This window comes from Hermetia illucens, chromosome 5 (genome assembly GCF_905115235.1).
Source record: "Hermetia illucens chromosome 5, iHerIll2.2.curated.20191125, whole genome shotgun sequence".
NCBI lineage: Eukaryota > Metazoa > Arthropoda > Insecta > Diptera > Stratiomyidae > Hermetia > Hermetia illucens.
The window spans coordinates 37945139-37960737 of record NC_051853.1 but is presented as its reverse complement, the minus strand read 5'-3'; the positions used below and the strand labels follow the sequence as shown (position 1 = coordinate 37960737).

The 15599-nt window shown below is 40.7% G+C and overlaps 1 protein-coding gene and 1 long non-coding RNA gene across 2 annotated transcripts; both read left to right on the top strand.

Moving 5' to 3' along the window:
* The first annotated feature begins 308 nt into the window (after positions 1 to 308).
* LOC119658341 lies at positions 309 to 5223 on the top strand. The gene is made up of 3 exons (XR_005250217.1): positions 309 to 522; positions 784 to 863; positions 4804 to 5223. It is a non-coding gene; the product is annotated as an uncharacterized LOC119658341 (long non-coding RNA).
* Positions 5224 to 14877: 9654 nt separating this feature from the next.
* On the top strand, positions 14878 to 15417 carry LOC119657474 (ctenidin-1-like). Its single transcript, XM_038064394.1, has one exon. It carries the CDS (start codon positions 14926 to 14928, stop codon positions 15346 to 15348), a length of 423 nt encoding a protein of 140 aa, XP_037920322.1. The 5' UTR covers positions 14878 to 14925; the 3' UTR covers positions 15349 to 15417.
* Positions 15418 to 15599: the final 182 nt, after the last annotated feature.

Sequence of the window (15599 nt, the reverse complement as noted above, 5' to 3'; positions counted from 1 at the left end):
GCTACAATTTCCAGTAGCGCTTTTATACGAGTATGAGAGGTTCGAAACTGGTTTCAAATTTTTCGAGGCGCGATAATTGTTCATTAACAATTCTGTGACCATTAGTTAACAGTAGCTCAGTGAGGACAGGTTAATGTTAATTTGTTGGGGCCTCTATTTCGATTACATGTTTATGTAAATAACGTCGCTTGTCCTACAGTTTTATTATATGGTTGGCACGTTTATCTTCCAAAACCAAATTTGAAGTGAAATTATAAAGCACAATAAATTATATTTTACGCATGTTTATTAATGAAGCTCAGCAGGGATGTTGTAGTTTTGACTATAAATAGGAACTTACATAATATGAATTCTATTCAGAGATCCTTCAGCCTTTTCATTATTAGGATGTCTCAAACCAGTACCTCACAAGAGGGAAAGTTTGGCTTAGATGTTCTATTTTCTAAATCGTTCCAGTTATTTTGTTTTATAATCTTTTTGAAAGGTAAAACGAAGTGTAGTATATGGGAATTTATGTTGTTGGTGAGGAATCGTTCACACGATACTTAAGGGCAATATTTCGAGCTTTTACTTCATCCTATAATACTACTACTAATACTTTCTAATACTTTCCTAATACTAATATTTTCCTTCTTTCTACTTTTATAATACGCTACTTTTCTTATATTTCCCTATTGTACTATTAAATAAAGGGTGATAGGTTTATAGTTATACATGAATTACTTTGTACTTCTCTTACTTTTTGTTTAATTTTTATTTTAATTCTGCTTGCATCTGTTCCAGGTATCTGTTCTCAGGGTTTTGGGGATTTTGATATCAAAGGAACAAATTTGAGCAAATACCAGTAAAGTCATACCCAGAACGTGAGTATTCGTCGCATCAAAGTTAAGCGAATAATAAATCTATAAAACTTAAACAATGGTTCAAACGAGCCACAGACGAAATACTATGGGCTACACAATAGTCAACCAACATACTGTCGACATGTAACGCGTGACTTCAACAATTGTTAAAGCTGCTATCCGAAATACCATGAGCTTGGAATAGGTGTCTTAATCGGGAAAAAATGAAGCTTATTGGGCTTGACTTTAAAGCTATGAATAATTCACTCTATGCATGCAAAAAGAAATCCATATCAACCTCATCAACAATCAAGAGGGATAATTTCTTTGAAGAAGTGAAACAAACCTGCGATGGTTTAGACCAGAATTGTGCTTGAGAGCTTTAACAACAAGGTAGGGAAAGAGTCTTTACTCCGGCGATATGCTGGTGCTTGTAGTTTGGAAGGATTGCTAAGTATACATTTAGCGGCGTGGCGAGAAATTTGCATTTCTTGGGGGGAAAACATTATGAAAATCATTGATGCAACCAGACTGGATCATTTCCAACCAAGCTGACCATATATTGAACAAATGTCGCCAACTTTTCAACCTGATGATCATAAAACGTAATGGACCAATATTGACTTGAAACATAATATTTTCGGCTACATTTTATAACTTCCAGAAGCAAAACCCGACGACTTCTCGAGATGCTCCTTTACTGTTCTATGCAAAGTGCCCTTGGGGCGACCCACTCGTCGGCCATCTTGGGAGAGTGGATTTCACTTCATAGCGTTGACCGCAATGCAATTGTCGACTTTTGGTAATGTGTGACCTACCCACTGCTACTTCTGTCTTCCGACGAGTAGCAGGCGGAAACCAGCCTGCTCTTTGTCGATCTAACTTTCGAGATGTCGTTTGATGCATTCCAAAATGGTTCGAGCTATCGTCTTTGCTATGGCAGGGAGCACGTAGATACCCCTCCAATTGTCACACTCAAAGCGGGTCTTCTTTTTGGGATTTTGATGATCATCCCTTCCATTCACTGGGGAGGGTCTTGGATTCCCAGGATTTCCGTACGAGTGGGAGCAGTAGATCTGCAGCAACTGCAGGTGCAGCGATAAATGACTCCATGGAGAAATCGTTAAGCCCAGTGGCTTTACTCTATTTGAGGTCATTAATGGCCGAAATTATTTCTTTTCTGCTTGTAGGAACAGTTCGTATCCGCACGTTATTGTGACTAGTCATTTCATCCACCGGAGGAGGAATTTCACTGGATGTGGTACGGTTAATTTCCTTGGTAAAGTGTTCTTTCTACCTCTTGAGTTGTTCATCATCGCGGATGAGAAATCGACCGCTGATGTCTTTTACAGGACCCTCGAAATATTTACGACCACATGCAAGCTCTTTCGTGACGCGGTTTTTGCTTCTGAAATCATTGCGGCGTTCGCCGCTTCCTTGACCAGTGCAATAGCAAATTCTCTCTTGCCATGTTGTTCACTACGCTGAATTTCTCCAGATTTCGCTCAGTATCAGGCTTTGAGTTGGTCATGCATGCCCATTCGGAACGGTCAATAGAGGCCTCAACCCTTTCGTTCAATGATTTGCTTCCATGATACCCCAGTCAGCCAGATTTTGTGACGCTCCTTCGGTACGTGGCCGACGACCGGTCTAGCACCTCGATGGCCGGACATATAATTGAGCAAGGACACCATTTGTCGTTGGAGAACGCCAACATTTTAAGGAAGTGAAGCACGCTGGGAGGTAAGGACCTCGACATTTCGAAAATTCTCATAAAAAAAAGGCCAAACACGGACATGATTGAAGCCTGTGGTGAAGGCTGGAGTGAAGCCTCTTTGGTATGGGCCAATGATGTTCCGGGTGTATGGGGCTATCCGGCCTAGCAAGATAGCGGTGAATATCTTATAGATGATACTCAGCAACGTGATACCTCTATAATTGCTCTACTGTGTGATATCTCCCTTTTTATGCATGAGACAGATAATGTCTCGTTGCCAATCGTCAGGCATTGACTCGCTGTTCCATACCTTGAGCACAAGTTGATGAACTGCTTGGTGTAACTGGTTGCCTCCATATTTAACCAATTCGGCTGATATTCCATCGGCGACTTATGATTCTTTAGCCGATGAACTGCACGGACTAGTATTTGTCCGTCGTCTTTAATTGGCGGGACATTCAACTCGACAATGTTCTGGTTGTTCAGTAGGTCATCAAAGTAATCAACCCATCGCTCCAATATGCTCATTCTATCGGAAATCAGATTTCCCTCTTTGTCTCGAGCATGAGGTGTATAAGGCTTCATCCTGCTGACTTGTTGGTAAAACTTGCGCGCCTGGTGCGGTTGCTCCCTGTACTTTTCTAGTTCACATACTTGTTGGTTCTTCCAGGCTTCCTTTTTCCGTCTGTGAAGTCGCTTCTCCACTCGACGGAGTTCGTGATAAGTCTCTGCGCATTTCCGCGTTCTTTGAGAATGCAACATTACTCGGTATGCGGCATTCTTCCGTTCCGTTGCTAGCTTACATTCATCGTGAAACCAGCGGTTCCAGCTCCTTTTGCGGCTGGGGCCAAGTATGTTTGTGGCCGTATCCATGATAACGTTCTTCAGGTGATTGTGAAGATCATTTGTTGATGCTTCATCTCCAGGTCCTCTGTTGACTGCGGTTATTACGGCATCCATTTCCCTCTTATAGGTGTCGCGGAGGACTGTGTTATGGATGGCTTCAATGTTCACTCTCACCTGATTGTTTGAGAGGATTGTAGGTGGTATTGTTATTCGAACTCGGAGCACCATGCCAACGAGATAGTGATGTTCTGACATTCATCAAGGCTGAGAGGTGGCGGCGTTCGATCAACACGTGGTTAATTTGGTTGAAATTGGTCCCATCTGGAAAGGCCCACGTTTGTTTGTGGACCGCTTTCCGCGCAAACCAGGTACTTCCAACAACCATTTCGTGTGACCCTGCTAATTGAATAATCCGCAGTCCGTTATCATTTGTTTTTTCGTGCAAGCTATGGGAGCCAACGTATCGCCTGAATACGGGCTCCTTCCCTACTTGGCTGTTAAAATCCCCAAGTATGATTTTAATATCATATCTAGGACAGGCTTCGAGGGTTCGTTCTACTGCCTCGTAGAAGGTATCCTTCTCCGGCTCTACAGTCTCCTCTGTAGGGGCGTAAACGTTAATGAGGCTTATATTTATAAACTTGCCTCGCAAGCGCAGAGTGCATAGCCGTTCGCTTATGTTTTCAAAGCCGATAACAGCAGGTTTCATTTTTTGGCTGGCTAAGAAACCTACTCCGAGCACATGGTTTACTGGATGACCGCTATAATATATGGTGTAGTGACTCTTCTCCAGGAAACCGGTCCCTGTCCAACGCATCTCCTGTAACGCTGTTACATCAACCCTATATTGGGACAGGGTATCGGCTAGCTGCTCATCAGCTTTATCTCTGTACAGGGAGCGCACGTTCCATGAGAAAATGCGCAAATCGTTATTCCGTTGTCGTTGCCGGGTTCGTCGTTGTAAAGTCCATTTCCCACCAGGAGGACCAGTTGGTACAAATTGTCCTGTTTTTAGGCGCTTTTCGTTAAGAAAGAGCTCCCAGCGATCACCACGTAAAGGTGGAGATAGGGTTTGGTAGTAGAGCTGTTGGTGTTGGTTCAGCAGGCATTTCCCAGGTTTTATGCTCCATCGTGGGTACCAATCCACGTTTCGCCCTGGGACCTATACTACCCTTTGACCACCATGTATTTATATACTGCTCATCTGATCAAACGAATGAAAATACGTAAATCGATCTATTACTGAGGTTCATTGTTATCAACTTCACTAAAAGGTAACTTGAAACAAAATGTGAGGAGTAACGAGTAGAAACTGGCATTTTCTGTCAATTAATTTCAGTGCCAAATGCGTCACCAAGATTTTCAAGTATTATTGCTAAAGTTTTCTTTTTTTTTCAGTGTGTGAAATACGTACAAATCGCCTCACAAATTCAGCTCGTGTTTGCAATATTTTATACATGAATATTTTAATACTAATGTTTAACAAATACTCACTAGTGACCTTGACATTGCTTTAATTTTTTGTTTGTATTCGAAAAGGTTGAAATAGAGATTGATTGGATGAAATTTTATGCAAACCTAAGATTTACATAGTTTTGAATGAATTAAGTGAGAAATTCGTAGTTTTTGTTAGTATAGCACATGTCGTAGATTGAAGATAGGAGCAAAAGTGATTCAAATGAGATATAATTTACTATAAAATGTAACTTTAAGTTACAGAACATGATTTGTATTCCTGAAAGGTCACTAACTTGTGTAAAATCAACATTTTAAATTAGCAGTTGGTATAATTTGAATTATTTTAAGCTCCTTGTTTGATTAATGAGTAGTGATAGTTGTAAGTGTGGCATTTTAAAACATTTTTGGGTTTTATTTTTGTATTAAAATGCCTGCACATAGCATAATTTGATATAATTATTAGTTTAGTCTCCTCAACCGTAAATCACTATTTCTGAAAGCGTTAATGGAATCAAGGTGTGAAGTAATAAATTGTTGGACTTTTTATTTCAAAAAATTGGTTTATCTGCTGCCGGTATCAATGAAGATTATGGTATCACCATTTGTGGACCTTGAATGGGTTGGTATTGACATCATTTGGTTTATTTTAGATGTAGGTTCAGACCCTTTAATTTATATTAAATAGTTTAAATATTTTTCCGTAGGTTTGCTTTTATGTTTAGCAAAAAATCTTAAATAAAAACACTTTTGTCCTAACAAGGTTTCATTTCAATTAATTTTTAATTATAGCGTTTCAGCAATTAAATAGATGAAGGTTTAGAATTCCCAATTTTCAAATTTAATGGAATGCGATTTATAAATATTTATAAGCAATTCAAGGACAGATTTCTTGATTAATTATTCCTGCAATTGAGTGCTTTATATAAATTTGTTATGAAATCTAAGAAAACTTGAATATAAATTAGTGTTCTGTGGGATAAAATCAGTTAAAACTGAAATTGGGCGTTTTATGGTTTATGCGACTTTCTATGATGCGTACATATCTACATATGGTTCCATCTCCAAAGTAGATTTGCCTAACAAAAGTACGCAAAAAGGTGGAGTGCGAATAGAGACTTTTATCCGGTCCCCTCATCTTAGTGCTAACTATTCCTAGTAGTGCTTAACTTTGATGATCCACAGACCACCGCTCCAGCTTTCGAACAATTGTTGATCAACTGAATTTTTCAGTAATTGATAATGTAACTCAATGCTATGCGGTATAATGTTAGATGCCATTACGTAATGTGTATATGTAATTGGGGTTTATGACATTGTCTAATAAACTATTTTTCTTTCAGCGGGATTTAAGAGAGAGCTATGAAGAATTTTCTTATAATATATGGTATGTGCATAGCATGTTTAGTACGAATGTAAATAGATCTTCAGTATGTCGGATTATATACTTTAATATTATATAAAGAACACGAGACTTTTATCTCGTGCCTTATAATAATTGTTTCCAACAAGTCCTAATCGAGTTTGCTATGATTTTCGTTTAATTTGTCGTTTGCTATGATTGTCGTTTAATAATTTTCAACTAGGTCTGAGATGGGGAGAGAAGGAAAGTATACCTAACGAGAAGGGGTTGAGAAGGGGTAGAAAGGGGAGAGGAGGCCTAGAGAAGAATGCAAAAAGGGATAATAGGCGAGCTGGCATAATTTTCTCCCGATACCCCAATAATTTTACTTAAAATTTTCACTTCGAGCCCGGATTTTTTCTCCCCGAGGGATTCCCCTAAGCCAAATTTCTTCCTTCCGGCCCTGTGAGTAGGTGTTCCAATGATCCTTGTTCCCATGTATTCATTTGTCCGTGGGCCTGTTTCTTCATAAACCATTAATTTCATCTAATCGTTTATACCCTCTTCTTTTCCCCAAAGTGGCGTTTTTCATATGACTCCACTGCACCCTAAATTTTCAGTTTGTTAATCCGCCCTCGAATCAGTAGTTAAAACAACTTAATTTTTCCTTAACCTTAACCTTGACTCGTCATAGTAATTTAAAACATTTTGTTTACTTTTTTGCAAAGTAAATTCACATTTCCGGCATTCAATCACCCGTCAGCCAATGCTAGTTTCGTGATAAGCTTTCGAGAACTCCTCGGGCTAAGCTTACCGGGTTTGTGATCTTTGGAGGATCATACATTTTGGGAGTTCCTTTATTGTGTTTATATTCATTACCATCCACGGCGCAACAACCGGTATCCGGTTCAGGCCTGCCTTAATAACTCAAACATCCCGGTTTTGTACCGAGGTCCACGAATTCCATATCCCTAAAAGTCGTCTGCCGTGCTGGCCTACGGCATGCACATAAGGCAAGGCTGCCCTATCTTCTTTTCCTACCATGGCTAGATCATCCTCACTCATACGAATTAAGTGACAAGGCCACCGTAACTTATTGAGTCGGACTTTATCCACAACCTCACGGCCATGATATCGCTCATAGCTTTGGTCGTTATATAGCCTACGGAATCGTCCATCCTCATGTAGGGGCCCAAAAATTCTCGGAGGATTATTCTCTCGAACGTGGCCAAGAGTTCGTTATTTTTCTTCCTAAGAACCCAGGTCTCCGAGGAATACATAAGGTTGCTAGTTGATCATAGCCTTGTATTATAAGAGCTTTGACCCAATGGTGAGACGTTTCCAGCGAAACAATTTTTGTAAGCTGAAATAGGCTCTGTTAGGAACCAACGACCGTGCGCGAATTTCATCGTCATAGCCGTTATCGGTTGTGATTTTGGATCCTAGATAGGAGAAATTTTCAACGGTCTCAAAATTGTGGCCTCCTATTTTTATTGTTTTTGTTTGACCAGTGCAATTCGATGATTTTGGCGCTGACGTTGCCACCACGTACTTCGTCTTGCCTTGATTAATGTGCACCCCGAGATTTCGCGCCGCCTGCTCGATCTGGATGAAGTTAGACTGAACATCTCGGGTTGTTCTTTCAATGATGTCAATATCGTCAGCGTAGGCATCGTCGATTAATTTTTTTTGTTAAAGAGGACGTATGATAGAGCATCCCCTTGTCTTAGATCGTTGTTGATGTTGAATGGTCTTGAGAGTGGTCGTGCTGATTTTATTTGGTCTCCCACATTGGTTACGGTCAGCCTAGCCACCCTTATCACTTTCGTTAGGATACCGAATTCTCTCGTGGGCTTGTAAAGATTTTCTATGCTTTATGCTCCATCGTGGATACGAATCCACATTTCGCCCTGGGATCTATACTACCCTTTGACCGCCCCTTCCACCATACACGATTCAAATGTGGTTATGAAACATGGTCGCGTTTTAGTAACCAACTTCAGGGCTCTGTTCGGAATTCCATCCAATTCCGAAGCCTCATTGTCCTAAATTTATCGACAGATCTGTCGTAGTTTCTCCTCGGTCACGCCGGTTATCAAGAAGACATCCTGTTGAATCATCTGTTGAGGTCCACTTTCTTCTCGTTGTGGGAAAAGAATTGCGACTAATTTGATCAAAATTGGCGGGCATGTCAATTGGGGTGATTTCTGCTCGCGAATCTTATTATTAAGACTTTGTATGCAGGGGTATGTAGGGGTTCATATTTGCTTCAAGGCTAAGCAGCATGTGCAATTCGGCTTACTTCCCCATGTCGCCTTCTTAAGGATACTTATACGAGGGTTGCGATAATTTTTCCCCAGCTGCCGATATTTCGTTTGCCAGGAAAGTCTCCTCTTCAAAAGCTCCCGTGGACCAGCCAGCAATCCTGGTTTTTTCCCCTTGTGTTGCACATTCGGCGGTCGCCTTCTCCGTTGCTAATGTCGAGAAAGATGGCTTGGTGGTCGCTGTGGGTATAGTGTTCACTCATTTGTTAGATCACCCCTATCGCTAATGACGTATTGAGGTGAACTAGATCGAACATCGATCCCAGCGGTCTGCCGCGGAAGGTAGGAACGCAACATTGGTAAGTGCTATGCCTGTTATGTGAACGCCGATAGCACCTGCCGACACCTGTATTACTATGAATACCAAAACTGTCTTAAAGTAGAAAATCCTTTATTAAGTTCATTTTCATTTTATAAATTTAAGCCCCGGCTGTCTCGCTGTTTCTCCCTTTTTATGTTGCCAGTACTCCAATGACTCGACCTTCTGCCGTTCCTTAAGTTTCTACAAGTTGATTTTCGTCTGCCGCCGGGTCTCCTCGCTACAGGCGTACTGTTGAACCAGGAAACGTGTCTGTTGTTCGAGCTGCCTCGTCATCTTTCGTCCTCCTCTTGGCCGTCGCAGAACCGTTGCATGTACCTCCGTTACTGGGAGCATGATGCGCATGATACTCCCCAAGGGTAATTTCCCTCCGTCTGGGGTCTCTCGGGGATGGTTTACTGCTCGCGGGGACCTCCTTCGGCTCGTCTTGTGGCATTGCAGGGAGTCAATCACTATTTTCCAAGAAGTAAAAAATCTTCGTCTTTTGATGAAGGTATGATTTATTCCCTAGAAGAAGTGTAATTACATAAAAATGTCAATTAGAATGTCTTTACATTGGGGACTTCATCACCGTCCCCAAATGTGTGCAAAGAGGTATTTCCCTGCAAGGCAAGCAAAGTACGTCCACGACTTATTACTAGGCTTTACAAAAAAAAAAGAAATAGCCAGAAGCCGGCGAAAGGCCAGATCGACCGATGATTTCGGATCACCCCGAAGGTTTCAAACAGGATTTTGTCCCTGGTGTTCGTTACTCGGCTTTCCCAATCTAAGAACCACAATTTGAAATCTTCGGCAATAATTTTCGCGCTGTGGTCTCTAATATCGAATGGTGTAACACGCCGTAGAGTTTCGCCCTTACAAAGCCGGTTTCCGGAAACGCCATTGTTTCTTGAATGGCTTGTCTCCCACATGCCCATATCGCTGAGTTAACAGACTATTCTTTTATCCACGTAGCACAACCGTAACTTCTGTAAGGATCGCAGATGACCGCCATGCCCACATTCGACTCTCAACTTGCAACTTGCAATAGCAGGCCTTGAGCTGCTCGAAATGGTAAACGTTGACTTGTATCAACCTTATTTCGCCCTACGATTCAGCTTACTTTTTAATACCGGACACCTGCTACCATCTGCAACATTCTGGTTGTCCTTCTCACTTCCTGTACCTTTTCGACCTATTAATAGAAGTTGCTGCAAAGTGAGCTAAATCGAGGCATTTGAAGCATCTCTTGAGAGGTACTTGCTGCCTAAGTCTGCACCTAATCACCCCCAACCCCATTCCTACCATACTTGCTATAATTAGCTCAATGTCTGATTCCACCGGCAAACTAATGTTGGTGGTCCGTACACTTTCATACGCCTTCTACATCCTCTTTATTGCCGTCTATTCTATTCTGTTAAGATTGCATTATTCCTTTAGCGCAACACAGATATCCTCCGGTGATGTAACCTCGTCTAGGTCCTTGCACTCGATTACCATCTGTTGCTTTCGAGCTTCGCTCCTAGCAGCGCGCCTAGCATCTTTTCCATCCGCCGCGAAAACTATCCGCTCTCTTCTCGCTCAGATCCCGTTCTTATGTACTTCTGATGTAACTCACACTACCGCCCAGGTCTGTCAATTTCCGATAAGCTTTTGCTTTGCCGAAAATATCGGCGCAAGTCATATATCTCCTTTATTCAAAATAATGATTATTTTCGGACGAATTTTCAAATAAAATTTTCACCAATTATAGCCACGTGGGGTATCAAATGAAAAAAATCCAGGAGTGCTTTTCGAAGCAGGATTAGCTTTGACATTGATCGTGAATGGGAGGAGTGCGGAAGCCCGAATGGGTTCAATTACTTCGACGGTCCATTCTCGGAAACTTTGTTGCTGTAAATATGTTACTTTACTTCCTACTTCTCGGATTATCTACACAACAGTGCTTCTAAATCAATAATCAGCCAGACGTGCTGACCGCTGACAAGACATGATGTTCTGTATATATTATTGATGTCGCGATCACTTATAAAAGCAACATTGTACGAAACTTCGTGGAGGAGAACTATGAGCCACTGACTCGAAATTTGGCATCCGGAGAGGGTGGTTGTAGAATTATTGCCGCGAAATCCCTTACCACTTCCCTAGATGTCCTACGACTTTCATGTAATCTGGTTTTAACCATGCAGAATTACACCATTCTGCAAACGTGCTCAATGTTACGGGGGGTTCTCGAGGAATTTGTTCGCCGATCCATCACCATCTATTCTTTTTAAGGAGGTAGGATCGCCCGAGCCTAAGTGATTGGCACTTTGTGATATTGCGATAACTCGAAAAAAACTTATCAAATTAATGTTGGCTTCTCAAAGTCATAACTGGTGTCGCTAATTTTACATTTTACCACCATTGTATTAGGTTGTTGCAAATGAAATCGCTGTTTTGGTATTAAAATTTTAAACGACTATAAAGCTTACAAAAATTTATTTATTTAATTAAAATAGGTGCCGGTCGATTCAAAACACTTCCTCCAGCGAGATTCAAGAGCATGTATACCAGTTTCGTAGAAGTCCAACTGTCGGGTGTTGATAAATTCGTCGAAGGCAATTTTGACAGTCTCTTCGTTCCTAAATTGTTTTTCCGCCAAAAAAGTATCCAAATGTTTAAAAAAAAATGGTAGTCGGTTGGGGAAAGGTCCGGTGAATATGGTGGATGAGACAGAGTCTCATACTGTAATTCATTCAACTTTTGAACCGTTGTCCTAAATACATGAGGTCGTGCATTGTCGTGAAGGAGTATCACACCATCTCTGTTGACCAATCTCGGCCGTTGAATGCTCAATTTTTGATGCGTTTCCTCGAGTTGGCACAATATTTCTGGGCATTTATCGTTTCTCCAGGTGCCAAAAAATAATAGTGGGTAACTCCCGCTGTAGACTACCAAGCAGTCACCTTTATCTTCTTCGGAAGGAGGCTCGGTTTCGGCATATGCTTCGGTGGCTCATTAGCATCTAGCCGTTATGCTGATCGGTGACGATTGTCGTATAATATCCACTTTTCATCTCATGTCACTATTCTGTACAAAAAGGGATCGCTTCTGTTGCGGGAGAGTAAAGAACTGCAACTTCCTTTCGAAGCGCCATGTTTTTCTCCGTAAGGGTATGCGGAACGCCGGGAAATTGTTCAATAGTGTACACCCAGTTTCTCTGCAATGTCTCCCACAGACTGATGTGTGTTGGATTCGACTAGCAAACGCAGCTCGTCGTTGTCAATCGATGGTCCTGGATGTGGACGTGGGTCACTTTGAAGGTTTACGTCGCCTGACTGGATCTAGAAGATTTATTTCAAAGTAGAAGTTGTTTGAAATCTCCACATTCAAACTATATTGTTAGTTACTATTTGCATTTTTAGTAATGTCTAAGAGTAATCTAAAGTTATTTAATTTGTTTAAATGTTTTTATTTATTTGGGGTTTCTCGCTTAAGTCTTTTGTTTCTAATTAAAATTTGCTTAAGGGGGTCATCCCTTGTCGTTTTTTTTGGCTTTTTTTTAGAAATTTTTTGTGAAGAACTGGATAAAGACAAATATGAATTTTTCACCATAGATTTATTAGTGAGCATGCGTAGTAATTTTTCCAGCCCGATCGTATAGTTCGTTATTGAAGTACCGAGCAATTTATACACCCATCCACAAAAGAGGTGTTTTTCTGCTGCCGCGCTAGAGGGCGCTGTGATCATCTTAAAGAAAAAAAGTAAGTAATGTATAGACTTAACTACAGTCCGCAAACTAGGATTATGAAAAAATATTAAAAGCTAAATTTTTGGTGGCTTGTTAAACTTTTTTTGTGAATTTTGGTGTTTTTTTACGGCTTCTTCATTGAATAAAAAAAAACTGCTGAATGAATCGCAATTATCCTAGTTTGTGAACCATAGAAATATGTTCTGAATAAGTCGTGAAAATTTCAAACAATTTCGTTTCATAGATTTTGGGCCATGGTGGCAGCCGATTTCGCATGCATGCAGTTTGGAAAAAAACGCATTTGAAAAGTATTAGGTTGTTGCACATGAAATGGCCGATTTGACAATCAAGTGAAGTTAGTTGCGATTTTGCTGTATCAAACCACTACCAGTTGACGCTGTTGGTGTCGTATAATGAAGTATAAATACTTCTACATTTAATCAATGAGTTATTTTAGTTTTGACCATCGTTGTGATAACAGTGAAAGGTAAAAAGAATGGAACAGAGACAAGAACGTATACTTTTTCTGTATAATTCTGTATGATCTGTATGCAGCGGAGGGGACCAGGAGCATCAAAAACGCATTTGGAACGAACCGCACGGCGGTGGTTCGACAAATTCCGGTCAGGCGCCGTAAACCTTCAAAGTGAGCCACGTGGACATCCAGGACCATTGATTGACAACGAGGAGCTGCGTTTGCTAGTCGAATGCGACAAACATCACTCTGTGAGAGATATTGCAGAGAAACTGGGCGTATACTATTCGACAGTTTTCCGGCATTTCCAACAACTTGGAAAGGTGAAAAAGCTCGACAAATGGGTTTCGCATGCCCTTATGGAGCAAAACATTGCGCTTCGAATGGAAATTTGCAGTTCTTTATTCTCCCGCAACAGAAGTGATTCCTTTTTGCACAGAATAGTGAAATGAGATGAAAAGTGGATATTATACGACAATCGTCGCCGATCAGCATAATGGCTAGATGCTGATGAGCCACCAAAGCATATGCCGAAACCGAGCCTCTATCCGAAGAACGTAATGGTGACTGTTTGGTGGTCTACAGCTGGAGTTATACACTATTCTTTTTGGCACCTGGAGAAACGACCATGCGCAGAAATGCTGTGCCTAAATCGAGGAAATGCACCAAAAATTGAGTATTCAACGGCCGAGATTACTCAAGAGTGATGGTGTGATACTTCTTCACGACAATGCACGACCCCATGTATCCAGAACAACGGTTCAAGAGTTGAACGAATTGCAGTATGAGACTCTGCCTTATCCACCATATTCACCGGGCCTTTCGCCAACCGACTACCACTTTTTTAAACATTTGGATAATTTTTTGGCGGAAAAACAATTTAGGAACGAAGAAACTGTCAAAATTGCCTTCGACGAATTTATCAACACCCGACAGTTGGACTTCTACGAAACTGACATACATGCTCTTGAATCTCGCTGGAGGAAGTGTTTTGAATCGACTGGCACCTATTTTGAATAAATAAATAAATTTTTGTAAGCTTTACAGTCGTTTCAAATTTTAGTACCCAAACGGCCATTTCATTTACAGAAACCTAAATCTTTTTATTTATTTCGGGTTTCTCGCTTAAGTCTTTTGTTACAAATTAAAATTTGCTTAAGACGAGTGTTTCGCTTCCACTTAGTCTTTTCTATTTCTTGGATTTTTTTTAACATATGTTTGTGCTTTGGTATATAGTATTCCAGATAATCAATTACTATAGAAAACATATTTTGAAATCTATTAAGCAGCTTGCATCATTTTAAATTTAGCAAATTTCTCAATCTCTATCGTGTTAGATAACGCCCTTTCGACATATAAAATGTTAATACTTAAGCTGTCGCTATAAAAGGTGAACGCTATCAGTTACAATATCTTGTCCACCGAAGTGTCAATAGCATTTGCCCTTTCTGTCGTCACTTTATTTTTTTATTAGGCGTGGATTACAAGCTTCAGGCATGAATGACCGATTATTGCTGTCTTGATCGTTGAACTGTCTTTCGAACGCTGTGACTCTTAATTTTGACCACTCCGCTAATTTTTCGCCAAATTGGCTAAAATTACCGTTGGGTAAATTCAAAGAGAGCAAGGTTATGTGGCCGCCAAAAGTCTTTAAATTGTAAAATATGTTAATGTTGACAATGTTAGTGCAAGCGATCCACGTATAAATGTATGTAAATGCAATGCGTAAGCAAAAAGCAGAAAAAAGAAACGAGAAATACCTACTGTAATCCGATAAATTCACGTGGAACATCAACAATCGAAGGCTAATCATTTGGTCAGGAATTATTATATAAATAGAAGATTGGATCCTTGTAGCATTGTTAGTATCTATTTGCTTTTAATTCCAGCAACATGAAAGTATTTTTCTGCTTGTTAGCGATTGTGGCTGCAGCGACAGCTTCTGGCTGGGGCGGTTACGGTGGCTGGGGTGGAAGCGTTGGCTGGAAAGGAGGATATGGAGGTGGATGGGGATATGGCGGAGGCTGGAAAGGAGGATACGGAGGATGGAGTGCTCCCGTTGTAACTAAGGTTGTCAGTGCACCTGTTGTGAAAGTTATCGATCACGGATGGGTTGGCAATGGTTACGGAAGTGGATGGGGATATGGTGGTGGCTGGAAAGGAGGTTATGGTGGATGGAGAGGAGGATATGGCGGATGGACTGGAGGTGTTGTCTCTGTTCCAGCTAAGAAAATCATCTCTGTATCAGCCCCTGCTCTTCTCACAACTGGTGGATGGAGTTCCGGTGGCGGCTGGAAGAAAGGAGGATGGTGGTAACTTTGCTACCCTTAGTTTAAAGAGGCTCAAAGAATTTAGTTGTAAAATAAAAGTGAATTTATAAGTGAATTTTTAACTTTTTATTTATTTATTTCGAACATTTAACAGTAGTGATATTGGTGACATAGTAAAATTTTCTCAGAAATGAGACACGGATAAAAGTAATTAAGTTGAGTGATGACGTTAAAGTTGGAAGCTGATCTTTTAAAACAATTATGGGAATTTGATTAGCTTCATATTTAGTCTAGTAA

Coding starts and splice junctions, on each gene's coding strand:
- LOC119657474 (XM_038064394.1), top strand. CDS start 14,926: ATGAAAGTATTTTTCTGCTTGTTAGCGATTGTGGCTGCAGCGACAGCT.